The sequence below is a fragment of the Salvelinus alpinus genome, chromosome 5 (assembly GCF_045679555.1).
Source record: "Salvelinus alpinus chromosome 5, SLU_Salpinus.1, whole genome shotgun sequence".
Taxonomy (NCBI): Eukaryota; Metazoa; Chordata; class Actinopteri; order Salmoniformes; family Salmonidae; genus Salvelinus; species Salvelinus alpinus.
Window position 1 is genome coordinate 99,576,005 of NC_092090.1, and position 19,646 is coordinate 99,595,650.

Sequence of the window (19,646 nt, forward strand, 5' to 3'; positions counted from 1 at the left end):
ATGTTGATGTTGAGGTGTTGAGAGGTTGAGGTGTTAATGTTGAGGTGTTGATGTTGAGGTGTTGATGTTGAGGTTGAGGTGTTGATGTTGAGGTGTTGATGTTGAGGAGTTGAGATGTTGAGGTGTTGATGTTAAGGTGTTGAGGTGTTGATGTTGAGATGTTGAGGTGTTGAGATGTTGATTTTGAGATATTGAGGTGTTGAGGTATTGAGATAATCCGTTTCTAATGTGACTGACTTGAAATGGATTCCATGTATCATCATCTTCAATCAGGTGTTTATTCAGGAGATCATATTGAGATACATGTTTTATGTTTTCTGATGTATGGAACCAGTAATGTGTTCTGATGTATGGAACCAGTAATGTGTTCTGATGTATGGAACCAGTAATGTGTTCTGATGTATGGAACCAGTAATGTGTTCTGATGTATGGAACCAGTAATGTGTTCTGATGTATGGAAACAGTAATGTTTTCTGATGTATGGAAACAGTAATGTGTTCTGATGTATGGAACCAGTAATGTGTTCTGATGTATGGAACCAGTAATGTGTTCTGATGTATGGAACCAGTAATGTGTTCTGATGTATGGAACCAGTAATGTGTTCTGATGTATGGAACCAGTAATGTGTTCTGATGTATGGAACCAGTAATGTGTTCTGATGTATGGAACCAGTAATGTGTTCTGATGTATGGAACCAGTAATGTGTTCTGATGTATGGAACCAGTAATGTGTTCTGATGTATGGAACCAGTAATGTGTTCTGATGTATGGAACCAGTAATGTGTTCTGATGTATGGAACCAGTAATATGGTCATATGTTTTATATTGTGTAGGGAATACGGTGCGATTGATGATGTGGACATTGATCTGCACATCGACGTCAGTTTCCTAGATGTAAGTATGCCATTCATGCCATTCTCATTGCCTTTCATTCCATCTCCTAAAGCAAAGGAAGATGGGCTGGTGAGATTTGATCTGATTTGCTAGTAATGTAGTAGCGTATCACTGTAAAATACTCTGTCTGTAATGTCTGACAGAAAGGACATAGCAGGTGGGGTGAAAAGAAAATGTCTGAGATTGTTTATGCTTTGAATACTTAGTTTAGAAATGTAGAAGTTATATTTCAGGAGTGGTAGGACACGTTATGACAGAAGCGATCAAGCTAAAATGGGTCCCTGAATATTGTGTGCTACGTCGTATTATCCTGTTTTGATTTCACAGGAGGAAATAGCCCTAGCTTGGGACGTGATCCGCAGGGAGCCGGTGATCGTGCGTCTCCACTGCTCTCTGACACAGTACCTGAATGGACCAGGTACCAGACACACACACACACACACACAACCATATCACTGGGCTGTCTGCATGCAGAGACATATTAAACCAGACCACTAGACTGTCTGCATGCAGCGACATATTAAACCACACCACTAGACTGTCTGCATGCAGAGACATATTAAACCACACCACTAGACTGTCTGCATGCAGAGACATATTAAACCACACCACTAGACTGTCTGCATGCAGAGACATATTAAACCATATCACTGGACTGTCTGCATGCAGTGACATATTAAACCACACCACTATGCAGTGACATATTAAACCACACCACTAGACTGTCTGCATGCAGAGACATATTAAACCACACCACTAGACTGTCTGCATGCAGAGACATATTAAACCACACCACTAGACTGTCTGCATGCAGAGACATATTAAACCAGACCACTGAACTGTGCATGCAGAGACATATTAAACCACACCACTGAACTGTGCATGCAGAGACATATTAAACCAGACCACTAGACTGTCTGCATGCAGAGACATATTAAACCACACCACTGAACTGTGCATGCAGAGACATATTAAACCAGACCACTAGACTGTCTGCATGCAGAGACATATTAAACCAGACCACTGGATTGTCTACATGTAGCGACATATTAAACCAGACCACTAGACTGTCTGCATGCAGCGACATATTAAACCACACCACTGGATTGTCTACATGTAGCGACATATTAAACCAGACCACTAGACTGTCTGCATGCAGCGACATATTAAACCAGACCACTGGACTGTCTGCATGCAGCGACATATTAAACCACACCACTGGACTGTCTGCATGCAGAGACATATTAAACCACACCACTGGACTGTCTGCATGCAGCGACATATTAAACCACACCACAGGGCTGTCTGCATGCAGCGACATATTAAACCACACCACAGTGACATTGGATTGCTTCATGTTTACGTCATGAAATATGTATTGTGTTTCCCAGTCCCCACGGTGGACGTGTTCCAGGTGTCGACTAAGGACCGGTTTGGACTGGGACATCAGTTGAAGAAGTAAGTGTTTGGTGGTGCTAGGATGTAGCTTTAAACACTAGAGGACTCATATTACTTGTTACATGTAATACACAAATATTGCAGACATTTGTTCCTTGTTTCTCTCCAGGATAATGCAGACATTTGTTCCTTGTTTTTCTCCAGGATAATGCAGACATTTGTCACCCAGCAGTGGAAACACCAAAGTGAAGAGAAGCTCAACTCCCTTCACAACAAAAACAAGAACAAGAAGAAGGTCAAATCTCCCCTCCACATCTTCTCAACCCTCCGCAGGTCAGAGAAACATCAGCACTGTCATTTTCACAACACTGACATTTGATATCTGACAGAAGTAGGGTTGCAAAATGCAGGGGACTTTCCCAAAATTCCCTGGTGTTCTAGAAATCCTGGTTGGAAGATTCCCGGGATCAGGAGGGAATAAGCAGGAAACATGGAATCCTCCAACCAGGAAATACTGGTTTCTCCAACCAGGAAATACTGAATCCTCCAGCCAGGAAATACTGAATTCTCCATCCAGGAAATACTGAATTCTCCAACCAGGAAATACTGAATTCTCCAACCAGGAAATACTGAATCCTCCAACCAGGAAATACTGGTTTCTCCAACCAGGAAATACTGAATTCTCCAACCAGGAAATACTGAATCCTCCATCCAGGATTTCTAGAAAACCTCTGAATTTCATGAAAGTTACCTGAATTGTGCAACCCTAAACAGAAATGATTGATATGAACCGGTCTGTCACTATAATTAAACTACAGACATTTCTTATCCCTTACCATATAGGCATTTACTGTGTCTGAAAGGATCAGATAGGTATGATATGGTAGTAGCGCCACCTTGCTCTCTGATTGGTTAGGCAGAATTGAGCCTGGTTTTACTGCCTCACATTGGACAATAAAGTTATCTTCATTTTCTCCCCAGATCTCCCAGCTACCCGCCTCCTGGCTGTGTCAAGAGCAAGAAGAATCTGAAGCCGGAACAAGATGGCGTCTCTAAATCCCACCGTCTCCTCGGCCAGACCTGCTCCAGCACCGTCAAACAGCAGGTTGAGGCGGAGGTCCCTGGACCTAAGACCGTCCACCGTCTCCTCGGACAGTCCCTGTCTAGCACAGACCCCCGTATGGACCACGGAGGAGGGACCTGCCCCGGACCCCTGCCCCTCAAACCACGCCGCATCCTGGGCAGGCCCTGCTCGGCTTTGGTCAAACCAGAGGACCTCCGTCCCACTCCCCACAAGCTCCTGCCCCGCTTGTGCTCCGGCGACCCCCGCTGTGAGCACGCTGGTGGGGGAGGAGGTAGTCTTGGAGGAGGTTTGAAGCACCACAGGCTGCTCAGTAGGTCGTGCTCTGGTTCAATCAGGACGGAGGAATTAGATGGACTGAAACACCACCACCACCTCCTCAGCAGGTAAGATAATACAAAAAAAGAGAGGGTAATGGTATCTCCCAAATCCATGTTACTGCAGCTCCTACTACCTCATCAATGCCTCCATGTTACTGCAGCTCCTACTACCTCATCAATGCCCCCATGTTACTGCAGCTCCTACTACCTCATCAATGCCCCCATGTTACTGCAGCTCCTACTACCTCATCAATGCCCCCATGTTACTGCAGCTCCTACTACCTACCCCATGTTGTCCCGTGTGGCTCAGTTGGTAGAGCATGGCGCTTGCAACGCCAGGGTTGTGGGTTCATTCCCCACGGGGGGACCAGGATGAATATGTATGAACTTTCCAATTTGTAAGTCGCTCTGGATAAGAGCGTCTGCTAAATGACTTAAATGTTAAATGAAATGTAATGTTACTGCAGCTCCTACTACCTCATCAATGCCCCCATGTTACTGCAGCTCCTACTACCTCATCAATGCCTCCATGTTACTGCAGCTCCTACTACCTCATCAATGCCTCCATGTTACTGCAGCTCCTACTACCTCATCAATGCCCCCATGTTACTGCAGCTCCTACTACCTCATCAATGCCCCCATGTTACTGCAGCTCCTACTACCTCATCAATGCCCCCATGTTACTGCAGCTCCTACTACCTCATCAATGCCCCCATGTTACTGCAGCTCCTACTACCTCATCAATGCCTCCATGTTACTGCAGCTCCTACTACCTCATCAATGCCCCCATGTTACCGCAGCTCCTACTACCTCATCAATGCCCCCATGTTACTGCAGCTCCTACTACCTCATCAATGCCTCCATGTTACTGCAGCTCCTACTACCTCATCAATGCCCCCATGTTACTGCAGCTCCTACTACCTCATCAATGCCCCCATGTTACTGCAGCTCCTACTACCTCATCAATGCCTCCATGTTACTGCAGCTCCTACTACCTCATCAATGCCCCCATGTTACTGCAGCTCCTACTACCTCATCAATGCCCCCATGTTACTGCAGCTCCTACTACCTCATCAATGCCTCCATGTTACTGCAGCTCCTACTACCTCATCAATGCCTCCATGTTACTGCAGCTCCTACTACCTCATCAATGCCCCCATGTTACTGCAGCTCCTACTACCTCATCAATGCCTCCATGTTACTGCAGCTCCTACTACCTCATCAATGCCTCCATGTTACTGCAGGTTCTACTGCCTCATCAATGCCTCCATTTTTCTGCAGGTCCTACTACCTCATCAATGCCCCCATGTTACTGCAGCTCCTACTACCTCATCAATGCCCCCATGTTACTGCAGCTCCTACTACCTCATCAATGCCTCCATGTTACTGCAGCTCCTACTACCTCATCAATGCCCCCATGTTACTGCAGCTCCTACTACCTCATCAATGCCCCCATGTTACTGCAGCTCCTACTACCTCATCAATGCCTCCATGTTACTGCAGCTCCTACTACCTCATCAATGCCCCCATGTTACTGCAGCTCCTACTACCTCATCAATGCCTCCATGTTACTGCAGCTCCTACTACCTCATCAATGCCTCCATGTTACTGCAGCTCCTACTACCTCATCAATGCCTCCATGTTACTGCAGCTCCTACTACCTCATCAATGCCTCCATGTTACTGCAGCTCCTACTACCTCATCAATGCCCCCATGTTACTGCAGCTCCTACTACCTCATCAATGCCTCCATGTTACTGCAGCTCCTACTACCTCATCAATGCCTCCATGTTACTGCAGCTCCTACTACCTCATCAATGCCCCCATGTTACTGCAGCTCCTACTACCTCATCAATGCCTCCATGTTACTGCAGCTCCTACTACCTCATCAATGCCTCCATGTTACTGCAGGTCCTAGTACCTCATCAATGCCTCCATGTTACTGCAGGTCCTAGTACCTCATCAATGCCTCCATGTTACTGCAGGTCCTAGTACCTCATCAATGCCTCCATTTTTCTGCAGGTCCTAGTACCTCATCAATGCCTCCATTTTTCTGCAGGTCCTAGTACCTCATCAATGCCTCCATTTTTCTGCAGGTCCTAGTACCTCATCAATGCCTCCATTTTTCTGCAGGTCCTAGTACCTCATCAATGCCTCCATTTTTCTGCAGGTCCTAGTACCTCATCAATGCCTCCATGTTACTGCAGGTCCTAGTACCTCATCAATGCCTCCATTTTTCTGCAGGTCCTAGTACCTCATCAATGCCTCCATTTTTCTGCAGGTCCTAGTACCTCATCAATGCCTCCATGTTACTGCAGGTCCTAGTACCTCATCAATGCCTCCATGTTACTGCAGGTCCTAGTACCTCATCAATGCCTCCATTTTTCTGCAGGTCCTAGTACCTCATCAATGCCTCCATTTTTCTGCAGGTCCTAGTACATCATCAATGCCTCCATTTTTCTGCAGGTCCTAGTACCTCATCAATGCCTCCATTTTTCTGCAGGTCCTAGTACCTCATCAATGCCTCCATGTTACTGCAGGTCCTAGTACCTCATCAATGCCTCCATTTTTCTGCAGGTCCTAGTACCTCATCAATGCCTCCATGTTACTGCAGGTCCTAGTACCTCATCAATGCCTCCATGTTACTGCAGGTCCTACTACCTCATCAATGTCTCCATGTTACTGCAGGTCCTACTACCTCATCAATGCCTCCATGTTACTGCAGGTCCTAGTACCTCATCAATGCCTCCATTTTTCTGCAGGTCCTAGTACCTCATCAATGCCTCCATTTTTCTGCAGGTCCTAGTACCTCATCAATGCCTCCATTTTTCTGCAGGTCCTAGTACCTCATCAATGCCTCCATGTTACTGCAGGTCCTAGTACCTCATCAATGCCTCCATGTTACTGCAGGTCCTACTACCTCATCAATGTCTCCATGTTACTGCAGGTCCTACTACCTCATCAATGTCTCCATGTTACTGCAGGTCCCACTACCTCATCAATGTCTCCATGTTACTGCAGGTCCTACTACCTCATCAATGTCTCCATGTTACTGCAGGTCCTACTACCTCATCAATGTCTCCATGTTACTGCAGGTCCTACTACCTCATCAATGTCTCCATGTTACTGCAGGTCCTACTACCTCATCAATGTCTCCATGTTACTGCAGGTCCTAGTACCTCATCAATGTCTCCATGTTACTGCAGGTCCTACTACCTCATCAATGTCTCCATGTTACTGCAGGTCCTACTACCTCATCAATGTCTCCATGTTACTGCAGGTCCTACTACCTCATCAATGTCTCCATGTTACTGCAGGTCCTACTACCTCATCAATGTCTCCATGTTACTGCAGGTCCTACTACCTCATCAATGTCTCCATGTTACTGCAGGTCCTACTACCTCATCAATGTCTCCATGTTACTGCAGGTCCTACTACCTCATCAATGTCTCCATGTTACTGCAGGTCCTAGTACCTCATCAATGCCTCCATGTTACTGCAGGTCCTAGTACCTCATCAATGCCTCCATGTTACTGCAGCTCCTACTACCTCATCAATGCCTCCATGTTACTGCAGCTCCTAGTACCTCATCAATGCCTCCATGTTACTGCAGCTCCTACTACCTCATCAATGCCTCCATGTTACTGCAGGTCCTAGTACCTCATCAATGCCTCCATGTTACTGCAGGTCCTACTACCTCATCAATGCCTCCATGTTACTGCAGGTCCTACTACCTCATCAATGCCTCCATGTTACTGCAGGTCCTAGTACCTCATCAATGCCTCCATGTTACTGCAGGTCCTAGTACCTCATCAATGCCTCCATGTTACTGCAGGTCCTAGTACCTCATCAATGTCTCCATGTTACTGCAGGTCCTAGTACCTCATCAATGTCTCCATGTTACTGCAGGTCCTAGTACCTCATCAATGTCTCCATGTTACTGCAGGTCCTAGTACCTCATCAATGTCTCCATGTTACTGCAGGTCCTAGTACCTCATCAATGTCTCCATGTTACTGCAGGTCCTACTACCTCATCAATGTCTCCATGTTACTGCAGGTCCTAGTACCTCATCAATGCCTCCATTTTTCTGCAGGTCCTAGTACCTCATCAATGCCTCCATGTTACTGCAGGTCCTAGTACCTCATCAATGCCTCCATTTTTCTGCAGGTCCTAGTACCTCATCAATGCCTCCATGTTACTGCAGGTCCTACTACCTCATCAATGTCTCCATGTTACTGCAGGTCCTACTACCTCATCAATGTCTCCATGTTACTGCAGGTCCTACTACCTCATCAATGTCTCCATGTTACTGCAGGTCCTACTACCTCATCAATGTCTCCATGTTACTGCAGGTCCTACTACCTCATCAATGTCTCCATGTTACTGCAGGTCCTACTACCTCATCAATGTCTCCATGTTACTGCAGGTCCTACTACCTCATCAATGTCTCCATGTTACTGCAGGTCCTACTACCTCATCAATGTCTCCATGTTACTGCAGGTCCTAGTACCTCATCAATGTCTCCATGTTACTGCAGGTCCTACTACCTCATCAATGTCTCCATGTTACTGCAGGTCCTACTACCTCATCAATGTCTCCATGTTACTGCAGGTCCTACTACCTCATCAATGTCTCCATGTTACTGCAGGTCCTACTACCTCATCAATGTCTCCATGTTACTGCAGGTCCTACTACCTCATCAATGTCTCCATGTTACTGCAGGTCCTACTACCTCATCAATGTCTCCATGTTACTGCAGGTCCTACTACCTCATCAATGTCTCCATGTTACTGCAGGTCCTACTACCTCATCAATGTCTCCATGTTACTGCAGGTCCTAGTACCTCATCAATGTCTCCATGTTACTGCAGGTCCTAGTACCTCATCAATGTCTCCATGTTACTGCAGGTCCTACTACCTCATCAATGTCTCCATGTTACTGCAGGTCCTACTCCAGCAGTACCAAGATGGGCAAAGCAGTGGACATCTTCAAGGACTCTGTGGCTCCATCCGAGGGGAGGCGGCTCTCTCTTACCTCAGGGCTCATCGGGATCCTCGCCCCCTCGCTCGCCACGCCACCGCCGGTCAGTAGGCCTCTCACGATTGGCTGATGGTTATTTGTCATATTAGAAACATGAATAGTTAGACAAATAAAATAATGGAGTAAATATAATAGAAATAAAGGTGTTTAACTCATATCTGTCATAGCTGCTTATTACTAAACAGCCCTCTCTTCATCTATAGCCAAACAATGGGGCCAAGTCCATTCCGATAAGAGACCGAGGCTTCCTTGTCCAGGTAAACACTGCCACCTTATAGAAAACCTGACAGGTAAAATGTACTTTAGCCAACCCCATAATACGGTGTTCTCAACAGGAGGTTTGATCCACTATGACGTGTTCTGCTGTGTTGTCTCTTCAGACCATGGAGTATGCTGAGCAGAGAACTCCGGTCCTGAATGAGTTCTGTGTGGTGTGTGACGAACCACACGTGTTCCAGAACGGACCCATGCTCCGAGTGAGTACACACCCACGCTCGCGCACATACACAACACATACATACATACGTGCACACACGCCAGACGCACGGCACGCACGCACGGTATGCCTAGGGCTAAACAGTCTACGGAACGTAGGCCTAGACGTACCAGACAGTAGACTGTTTTGGCCCTAGACGTACCAGACAGTAGACTCTTTTGGCCCTAGACGTACCAGACAGTAGACTGTTTTGGCCCTAGACGTACCAGACAGTAGACTGTTTTGGCCCTAGGCGTACCAGACAGTAAACTCTTTTGGCCCTAGACGTACCAGACAGTAGACTGTTTTGGCCCTAGACGTACCAGACAGTAGACTGTTTTGGCCCTAGACGTACCAGACAGTAGACTGTTTTGGCCCTAGACGTACCAGACAGTAGACTGTTTTGGCCCTAGACGTACCAGACAGTAGACTGTTTTGGCCCTAGACGTACCAGACAGTAGACTGTTTTGGCCCTAGACGTACCAGACAGTAGACTGTTTTGACCCTAGACGTACCAGACAGTAGACTGTTTTGGCCCTAGACGTACCAGACAGTAGACTGTTTTGGCCCTAGACGTACCAGACAGTAGACTGTTTTGGCCCTAGACGTACCAGACAGTAGACTGTTTTGGCCCTAGACGTACCAGACAGTAGACTGTTTTGGCCCTAGACGTACCAGACAGTAGACTGTTTTGGCCCTAGACGTACCAGACAGTAGACTGTTTTGGCCCTAGACGTACCAGACAGTAGACTGTTTTGGCCCTAGACGTACCAGACAGTAGACTGTTTTGGCCCTAGACGTACCAGACAGTAGACTCTTTTGGCCCTAGACGTACCAGACAGTAGACTGTTTTGGCCCTAGACGTACCAGACAGTAGACTGTTTTGGCCCTAGACGTACCAGACAGTAGACTGTTTTGGCCCTAGACGTACCAGACAGTAGACTGTTTTGGCCCTAGACGTACCAGACAGTAAACTGTTTTGGCCCTAGGCGTACCAGACAGTAGACTGTTTTGGCCCTAGGCGTACCAGACAGTAGACTGTTTTGGCCCTAGACGTACCAGACAGTAGACTGTTTTGGCCCTAGACGTACCAGACAGTAGACTGTTTTGGCCCTAGACGTACCAGACAGTAGACTGTTTTGGCCCTAGACGTACCAGACAGTAGACTGTTTTGGCCCTAGACGTACCAGACAGTAGACTGTTTTGGCCCTAGACGTACCAGACAGTAGACTCTTTTGGCCCTAGACGTACCAGACAGTAGACTGTTTTGGCCCTAGACGTACCAGACAGTAGACTGTTTTGGCCCTAGACGTACCAGACAGTAGACTGTTTTGGCCCTAGACGTACCAGACAGTAGACTGTTTTGGCCCTAGACGTACCAGACAGTAGACTGTTTTGGCCCTAGACGTACCAGACAGTAGACTGTTTTGGCCCTAGACGTACCAGACAGTAGACTGTTTTGGCCCTAGACGTACCAGACAGTAGACTGTTTTGGCCCTAGACGTACCAGACAGTAGACTGTTTTGGCCCTAGACGTACCAGACAGTAGACTGTTTTGGCCCTAGACGTACCAGACAGTAGACTGTTTTGGCCCTAGACGTACCAGACAGTAGACTGTTTTGGCCCTAGACGTACCAGACAGTAGACTGTTTTGGCCCTAGACGTACCAGACAGTAGACTGTTTTGGCCCTAGACGTACCAGACAGTAGACTGTTTTGGCCCTAGACGTACCAGACAGTAGACTGTTTTGGCCCTAGACGTACCAGACAGTAGACTGTTTTGGCCCTAGACGTACCAGACAGTAGACTGTTTTGGCCCTAGACGTACCAGACAGTAGACTGTTTTGGCCCTAGACGTACCAGACAGTAGACTGTTTTGGCCCTAGGCGTACCAGACAGTAGACTGTTTTGGCCCTAGACGTACCAGACAGTAGACTGTTTTGGCCCTAGACGTACCAGACAGTAGACTGTTTTGGCCCTAGACGTACCAGACAGTAGACTGTTTTGGCCCTAGACGTACCAGACAGTAGACTGTTTTGGCCCTAGACGTACCAGACAGTAGACTGTTTTGGCCCTAGACGTACCAGACAGTAGACTGTTTTGGCCCTAGACGTACCAGACAGTAGACTGTTTTGGCCCTAGACGTACCAGACAGTAGACTGTTTTGGCCCTAGACGTACCAGACAGTAGACTGTTTTGGCCCTAGACGTACCAGACAGTAGACTGTTTTGGCCCTAGACGTACCAGACAGTAGACTGTTTTGGCCCTAGGCGTACCAGACAGTAGACTGTTTTGGCCCTAGACGTACCAGACAGTAGACTGTTTTGGCCCTAGACGTACCAGACAGTAGACTGTTTTGGCCCTAGACGTACCAGACAGTAGACTGTTTTGGCCCTAGACGTACCAGACAGTAGACTGTTTTGGCCCTAGACGTACCAGACAGTAGACTCTTTTGGCCTTAGACGTACCAGACAGTAGACTCTTTTGGCCCTAGACGTACCAGACAGTAGACTGTTTTGGCCCTAGACGTACCAGACAGTAGACTGTTTTGGCCCTAGACGTACCAGACAGTAGACTGTTTTGGCCCTAGGCGTACCAGACAGTAGACTGTTTTGGCCCTAGGCGTACCAGACAGTAAACTGTTTTGGCCCTAGACGTACCAGACAGTAGACTGTTTTGGCCCTAGGCGTACCAGACAGTAGACTGTTTTGGCCCTAGGCGTACCAGACAGTAGACTGTTTTGGCCCTAGGCGTACCAGACAGTAGACTGTTTTGGCCCTAGGCGTACCAGACAGTAAACTGTTTTGGCCCTAGACGTACCAGACAGTAGACTGTTTTGGCCCTAGGCGTACCAGACAGTAAACTCTTTTGGCCCTAGACGTACCAGACAGTAGACTGTTTTGGCCCTAGACGTACCAGACAGTAGACTGTTTTGGCCCTAGACGTACCAGACAGTAGACTGTTTTGGCCCTAGACGTACCAGACAGTAGACTGTTTTGGCCCTAGACGTACCAGACAGTAGACTGTTTTGGCCCTAGACGTACCAGACAGTAGACTGTTTTGGCCCTAGACGTACCAGACAGTAGACTGTTTTGGCCCTAGACGTACCAGACAGTAGACTGTTTTGGCCCTAGACGTACCAGACAGTAGACTGTTTTGGCCCTAGACGTACCAGACAGTAGACTGTTTTGGCCCTAGACGTACCAGACAGTAGACTGTTTTGGCCCTAGACGTACCAGACAGTAGACTGTTTTGGCCCTAGACGTACCAGACAGTAGACTGTTTTGGCCCTAGACGTACCAGACAGTAGACTGTTTTGGCCCTAGACGTACCAGACAGTAGACTGTTTTGGCCCTAGACGTACCAGACAGTAGACTGTTTTGGCCCTAGACGTACCAGACAGTAGACTCTTTTGGCCCTAGACGTACCAGACAGTAGACTGTTTTGGCCCTAGACGTACCAGACAGTAGACTGTTTTGGCCCTAGACGTACCAGACAGTAGACTGTTTTGGCCCTAGACGTACCAGACAGTAGACTGTTTTGGCCCTAGACGTACCAGACAGTAAACTGTTTTGGCCCTAGGCGTACCAGACAGTAGACTGTTTTGGCCCTAGGCGTACCAGACAGTAGACTGTTTTGGCCCTAGGCGTACCAGACAGTAGACTGTTTTGGCCCTAGACGTACCAGACAGTAGACTGTTTTGGCCCTAGACGTACCAGACAGTAGACTGTTTTGGCCCTAGACGTACCAGACAGTAGACTGTTTTGGCCCTAGACGTACCAGACAGTAGACTGTTTTGGCCCTAGACGTACCAGACAGTAGACTCTTTTGGCCCTAGACGTACCAGACAGTAGACTGTTTTGGCCCTAGACGTACCAGACAGTAGACTGTTTTGGCCCTAGACGTACCAGACAGTAGACTGTTTTGGCCCTAGACGTACCAGACAGTAGACTGTTTTGGCCCTAGACGTACCAGACAGTAGACTGTTTTGGCCCTAGACGTACCAGACAGTAGACTGTTTTGGCCCTAGACGTACCAGACAGTAGACTGTTTTGGCCCTAGGCGTACCAGACAGTAAACTGTTTTGGCCCTAGACGTACCAGACAGTAGACTGTTTTGGCCCTAGACGTACCAGACAGTAGACTGTTTTGGCCCTAGACGTACCAGACAGTAGACTGTTTTGGCCCTAGACGTACCAGACAGTAGACTGTTTTGGCCCTAGACGTACCAGACAGTAGACTGTTTTGGCCCTAGACGTACCAGACAGTAGACTGTTTTGGCCCTAGACGTACCAGACAGTAGACTGTTTTGGCCCTAGACGTACCAGACAGTAGACTGTTTTGGCCCTAGACGTACCAGACAGTAGACTGTTTTGGCCCTAGACGTACCAGACAGTAGACTGTTTTGGCCCTAGGCGTACCAGACAGTAGACTGTTTTGGCCCTAGGCGTACCAGACAGTAGACTGTTTTGGCCCTAGACGTACCAGACAGTAGACTGTTTTGGCCCTAGACGTACCAGACAGTAGACTGTTTTGGCCCTAGACGTACCAGACAGTAGACTGTTTTGGCCCTAGACGTACCAGACAGTAGACTGTTTTGGCCCTAGACGTACCAGACAGTAGACTCTTTTGGCCCTAGACGTACCAGACAGTAGACTGTTTTGGCCCTAGACGCACCAGACAGTAGACTGTTTTGGCCCTAGACGTACCAGACAGTAGACTGTTTTGGCCCTAGACGTACCAGACAGTAGACTGTTTTGGCCCTAGACGTACCAGAAAGTAGACTGTTTTGGCCCTAGACGTACCAGACAGTAGACTGTTTTGGCCCTAGACGTACCAGACAGTAGACTGTTTTGGCCCTAGACGTACCAGACAGTAGACTGTTTTGGCCCTAGACGTACCAGACAGTAGACTGTTTTGGCCCTAGACGTACCAGACAGTAGACTGTTTTGGCCCTAGGCGTACCAGACAGTAGACTGTTTTGGCCCTAGACGTACCAGACAGTAGACTGTTTTGGCCCTAGACGTACCAGACAGTAGACTGTTTTGGCCCTAGACGTACCAGACAGTAGACTGTTTTGGCCCTAGACGTACCAGACAGTAGACTGTTTTGGCCCTAGGCGTACCAGACAGTAGACTGTTTTGGCCCTAGACGTACCAGACAGTAGACTGTTTTGGCCCTAGACGTACCAGACAGTAGACTGTTTTGGCCCTAGGCGTACCAGACAGTAGACTGTTTTGGCCCTAGGCGTACCAGACAGTAAACTGTTTTGGCCCTAGACGTACCAGACAGTAGACTGTTTTGGCCCTAGGCGTACCAGACAGTAGACTGTTTTGGCCCTAGGCGTACCAGACAGTAGACTGTTTTGGCCCTAGGCGTACCAGACAGTAGACTGTTTTGGCCCTAGGCGTACCAGACAGTAAACTGTTTTGGCCCTAGACGTACCAGACAGTAGACTGTTTTGGCCCTAGGCGTACCAGACAGTAAACTCTTTTGGCCCTAGACGTACCAGACAGTAGACTGTTTTGGCCCTAGACGTACCAGACAGTAGACTGTTTTGGCCCTAGACGTACCAGACAGTAGACTGTTTTGGCCCTAGACGTACCAGACAGTAGACTGTTTTGGCCCTAGACGTACCAGACAGTAGACTGTTTTGGCCCTAGACGTACCAGACAGTAGACTGTTTTGGCCCTAGACGTACCAGACAGTAGACTGTTTTGGCCCTAGACGTACCAGACAGTAGACTGTTTTGGCCCTAGACGTACCAGACAGTAGACTGTTTTGGCCCTAGACGTACCAGACAGTAGACTGTTTTGGCCCTAGACGTACCAGACAGTAGACTGTTTTGGCCCTAGACGTACCAGACAGTAGACTGTTTTGGCCCTAGACGTACCAGACAGTAGACTGTTTTGGCCCTAGACGTACCAGACAGTAGACTGTTTTGGCCCTAGACGTACCAGACAGTAGACTGTTTTGGCCCTAGACGTACCAGACAGTAGACTGTTTTGGCCCTAGACGTACCAGACAGTAGACTCTTTTGGCCCTAGACGTACCAGACAGTAGACTGTTTTGGCCCTAGACGTACCAGACAGTAGACTGTTTTGGCCCTAGACGTACCAGACAGTAGACTGTTTTGGCCCTAGACGTACCAGACAGTAGACTGTTTTGGCCCTAGACGTACCAGACAGTAAACTGTTTTGGCCCTAGACGTACCAGACAGTAGACTGTTTTGGCCCTAGGCGTACCAGACAGTAGACTGTTTTGGCCCTAGGCGTACCAGACAGTAGACTGTTTTGGCCCTAGGCGTACCAGACAGTAGACTGTTTTGGCCCTAGACGTACCAGACAGTAGACTGTTTTGGCCCTAGACGTACCAGACAGTAGACTGTTTTGGCCCTAGACGTACCAGACAGTAGACTGTTTTGGCCCTAGACGTACCAGACAGTAGACTGTTTTGGCCCTAGACGTACCAGACAGTAGACTCTTTTGGCCCTAGACGTACCAGACAGTAGACTGTTTTGGCCCTAGACGTACCAGACAGTAGACTGTTTTGGCCCTAGACGTACCAGACAGTAGACTGTTTTGGCCCTAGACGTACCAGACAGTAGACTGTTTTGGCCCTAGACGTACCAGACAGTAGACTGTTTTGGCCCTAGGCGTACCAGACAGTAAACTGTTTTGGCCCTAGACGTACCAGACAGTAGACTGTTTTGGCCCTAGACGTACCAGACAGTAGACTGTTTTGGCCCTAGACGTACCAGACAGTAGACTGTTTTGGCCCTAGACGTACCAGACAGTAGACTGTTTTGGCCCTAGACGTACCAGACAGTAGACTGTTTTGGCCCTAGACGTACCAGACAGTAGACTGTTTTGGCCCTAGACGTACCAGACAGTAGACTGTTTTGGCCCTAGACGTACCAGACAGTAGACTGTTTTGGCCCTAGACGTACCAGACAGTAGACTGTTTTGGCCCTAGACGTACCAGACAGTAGACTGTTTTGGCCCTAGACGTACCAGACAGTAGACTGTTTTGGCCCTAGACGTACCAGACAGTAGACTGTTTTGGCCCTAGACGTACCAGACAGTAGACTGTTTTGGCCCTAGACGTACCAGACAGTAGACTGTTTTGGCCCTAGGCGTACCAGACAGTAGACTGTTTTGGCCCTAGGCGTACCAGACAGTAGACTGTTTTGGCCCTAGGCGTACCAGACAGTAGACTGTTTTGGCCCTAGGCGTACCAGACAGTAAACTGTTTTGGCCCTAGACGTACCAGACAGTAGACTGTTTTGGCCCTAGGCGTACCAGACAGTAAACTCTTTTGGCCCTAGACGTACCAGACAGTAGACTGTTTTGGCCCTAGACGTACCAGACAGTAGACTGTTTTGGCCCTAGACGTACCAGACAGTAGACTCTTTTGGCCCTAGACGTACCAGACAGTATACTCTTTTGGCCCTAGACGTACCAGACAGTAGACTGTTTTGGCCCTAGACGTACCAGACAGTAGACTGTTTTGGCCCTAGGCGTACCAGACAGTAGACTGTTTTGGCCCTAGGCGTACCAGACAGTAGACTGTTTTGGCCCTAGGCGTACCAGACAGTAAACTGTTTTGGCCCTAGACGTACCAGACAGTAGACTGTTTTGGCCCTAGGCGTACCAGACAGTAGACTGTTTTGGCCCTAGGCGTACCAGACAGTAGACTGTTTTGGCCCTAGGCGTACCAGACAGTAGACTGTTTTGGCCCTAGGCGTACCAGACAGTAAACTGTTTTGGCCCTAGACGTACCAGACAGTAGACTGTTTTGGCCCTAGGCGTACCAGACAGTAAACTCTTTTGGCCCTAGACGTACCAGACAGTAGACTGTTTTGGCCCTAGACGTACCAGACAGTAGACTGTTTTGGCCCTAGACGTACCAGACAGTAGACTCTTTTGGCCCTAGACGTACCAGACAGTATACTCTTTTGGCCCTAGACGTACCAGACAGTAGACTGTTTTGGCCCTAGACGTACCAGACAGTAGACTGTTTTGGCCCTAGGCGTACCAGACAGTAGACTGTTTTGGCCCTAGGCGTACCAGACAGTAGACTGTTTTGGCCCTAGGCGTACCAGACAGTAAACTGTTTTGGCCCTAGACGTACCAGACAGTAGACTGTTTTGGCCCTAGGCGTACCAGACAGTAGACTGTTTTGGCCCTAGGCGTACCAGACAGTAGACTGTTTTGGCCCTAGGCGTACCAGACAGTAGACTGTTTTGGCCCTAGGCGTACCAGACAGTAAACTGTTTTGGCCCTAGACGTACCAGACAGTAGACTGTTTTGGCCCTAGGCGTACCAGACAGTAAACTCTTTTGGCCCTAGACGTACCAGACAGTAGACTGTTTTGGCCCTAGACGTACCAGACAGTAGACTGTTTTGGCCCTAGACGTACCAGACAGTAGACTGTTTTGGCCCTAGACGTACCAGACAGTAGACTGTTTTGGCTCTAGACGTACCAGACAGTAGACTGTTTTGGCTCTAGACGTACCAGACAGTAGACTGTTTTGGCCCTCGACGTAGCGTCCAGTAGACTGTTTTGGCCCTAGGTGTACCAGACAGTAGACTGTTTTGGCCCTAGGCTTTAGGAGAATCACTGTGGATCACGGTCATGAGTCCTCCTAATGATACGACTATAGATCACTGTCCTGAGTCCTAATGATACAACTATAGATCACTGTCCTGAGTCCTAATGATACAACTATAGATCACTGTCCTGAGTCCTAATGATACAACTATAGATCACTGTCCTGAGTCCTAATGATACGACTATACATCACTGTCCTGAGTCCTAATGATACAACTACAGATCACTGTCCTGAGTCCTAATGAAACAACTATAGATCACTGTCCTGAGTCCTAATGATACAACTATAGATCACTGTCCTGAGTCCTAATGATACAACTATAGATCACTGTCCTGAGTCCTAATGATACAACTATAGATCACTGTCCTGAGTCCTAATGATATTATCAGGATAAGGTAAGACCCAGATGCAGACCGTGTTGAAGTAACAATGTTTATTACAGCAACAGAGGCAAAGGTACAGGACGGTAGGTAGGCTCAGGGTCAGGTCAGGCAGAGGTTGGAAATCCAGATATGGGCAAGGTACAGGATGGCAGGCAGGCTCAGGGTCAGGGGCAGGCAGAGTGGTCAGGTGGGCGGGTTCAGGGTCAGGACAGGCAAGGGTCACAAACCAGGAGGGTGAGAAAAAGAGAGGCTAGGAAAAGACAGGAGCTGACAGGACAAACGCTGGTAAGCTTGACGAACAAGACGAACTGGCAACAGACAAACAGAAAACACAGGTATAAGTACACATGGGATAATGGGGAAGATGGGCGACACCTGGAGGGGCGTGGAGACAAGTACAAAGACAGGTGAAACAGATCAGGGCATGACAGTACCCTCCTCTAGGGGCGCCACCTGGCGTCCTACCCGGGCGCATACCTGGTTGACCGGGGTGTCGGCGGTGGAAGTCGGCGATGAGGGCTGGGTCCAGGATGTCTCCAGCGAGGACCCAGCACCTCTCCTCCGGGCCATAACCCTCCCAACCAGGTACTGGAAACCCCCGCCCCGTAGTCGAACCCTCAGGAGTCGTCTCACCGTGTACGCCGGATGGCCATCGACGACGCGTGGAGGAGGGGTGGGCCTGGAAATGGAAGACAGGGACTGTGAGATATGGGCTTGATACGGGACACATGAAAGGTGGGGTGTATACGAAGGGCAGAAGGTATGCCGACCTCCTCTTCCTGCTCAGGGAAGAGCGGGGGCTGGTACCCCAGGGAACACTCGAAGGGAGATAGGCCCGTGGCAGAGCAGGGAAGGGTGTTGCGGGTGTATTCGACCCACACAAGCTGCTGACTCCAGGTGGTTGGGTTGGAGGAGACCAGGCAGCGCAGGGTGGTCTCGAGGTCCTGGTTTGCTCGCTCCGACTGGCCGTTGGACTTGGGGTGGAACCCGGAGGACAGGCTGGCCGACGACCCAATGCAGAATGCCTTCCAGAACTGGGGCGAGAACTGAGGACCCCGGTCGGAGACCATGTCTACGGGCAGTCCATGGATCCGGAAGACGTGCTGCACCATGAGCTGGGCCATCTCTTTGATAGAGGGTAGTTTGGGGAGAGGAATGAAGTGGGCGGCTTTGGAAAACCGATCCACTACGGTCAGGATGGTGGTGTTGCCATCAGACGGGGGGGAAGACCCGTGAAAACGTCCAGGGAGATGTGAGACCAGGGATTGTGAGGGACAGGCAGAGGTTGGCGGAGACCAGCCGGAGCTTGCCGAGGAGTCTTGTTCTGTGCACAAACTGTGTAAGCGGCGACGAATGTGGACACGTCCGGGACCATGGTAGGCCACCAAAAGCGCTATCGCACAGATGCCAGGGTCCGACGGGCGCCAGCCTGGAGGGAACGGGA

At 48.9% G+C, this 19,646-nt stretch overlaps 1 protein-coding gene across 2 annotated transcripts in view; it reads left to right on the plus strand.

Moving 5' to 3' along the window:
- LOC139577343 (protein mono-ADP-ribosyltransferase PARP8-like) overlaps nucleotides 1-19,646 on the plus strand; it is a 126,296-nt gene that overhangs the window by 84,186 nt on the left and 22,464 nt on the right. For both annotated transcript variants that reach the window (XM_071404391.1, XM_071404392.1), the window contains exons 8-15: nucleotides 833-893; nucleotides 1,221-1,311; nucleotides 2,285-2,351; nucleotides 2,496-2,624; nucleotides 3,273-3,758; nucleotides 8,637-8,775; nucleotides 8,936-8,989; nucleotides 9,113-9,208. In XM_071404391.1, coding sequence (XP_071260492.1) covers nucleotides 833-893; nucleotides 1,221-1,311; nucleotides 2,285-2,351; nucleotides 2,496-2,624; nucleotides 3,273-3,758; nucleotides 8,637-8,775; nucleotides 8,936-8,989; nucleotides 9,113-9,208 — 1,123 coding nt within the window. The remainder of the gene's footprint in view (nucleotides 1-832; nucleotides 894-1,220; nucleotides 1,312-2,284; nucleotides 2,352-2,495; nucleotides 2,625-3,272; nucleotides 3,759-8,636; nucleotides 8,776-8,935; nucleotides 8,990-9,112; nucleotides 9,209-19,646) is intronic.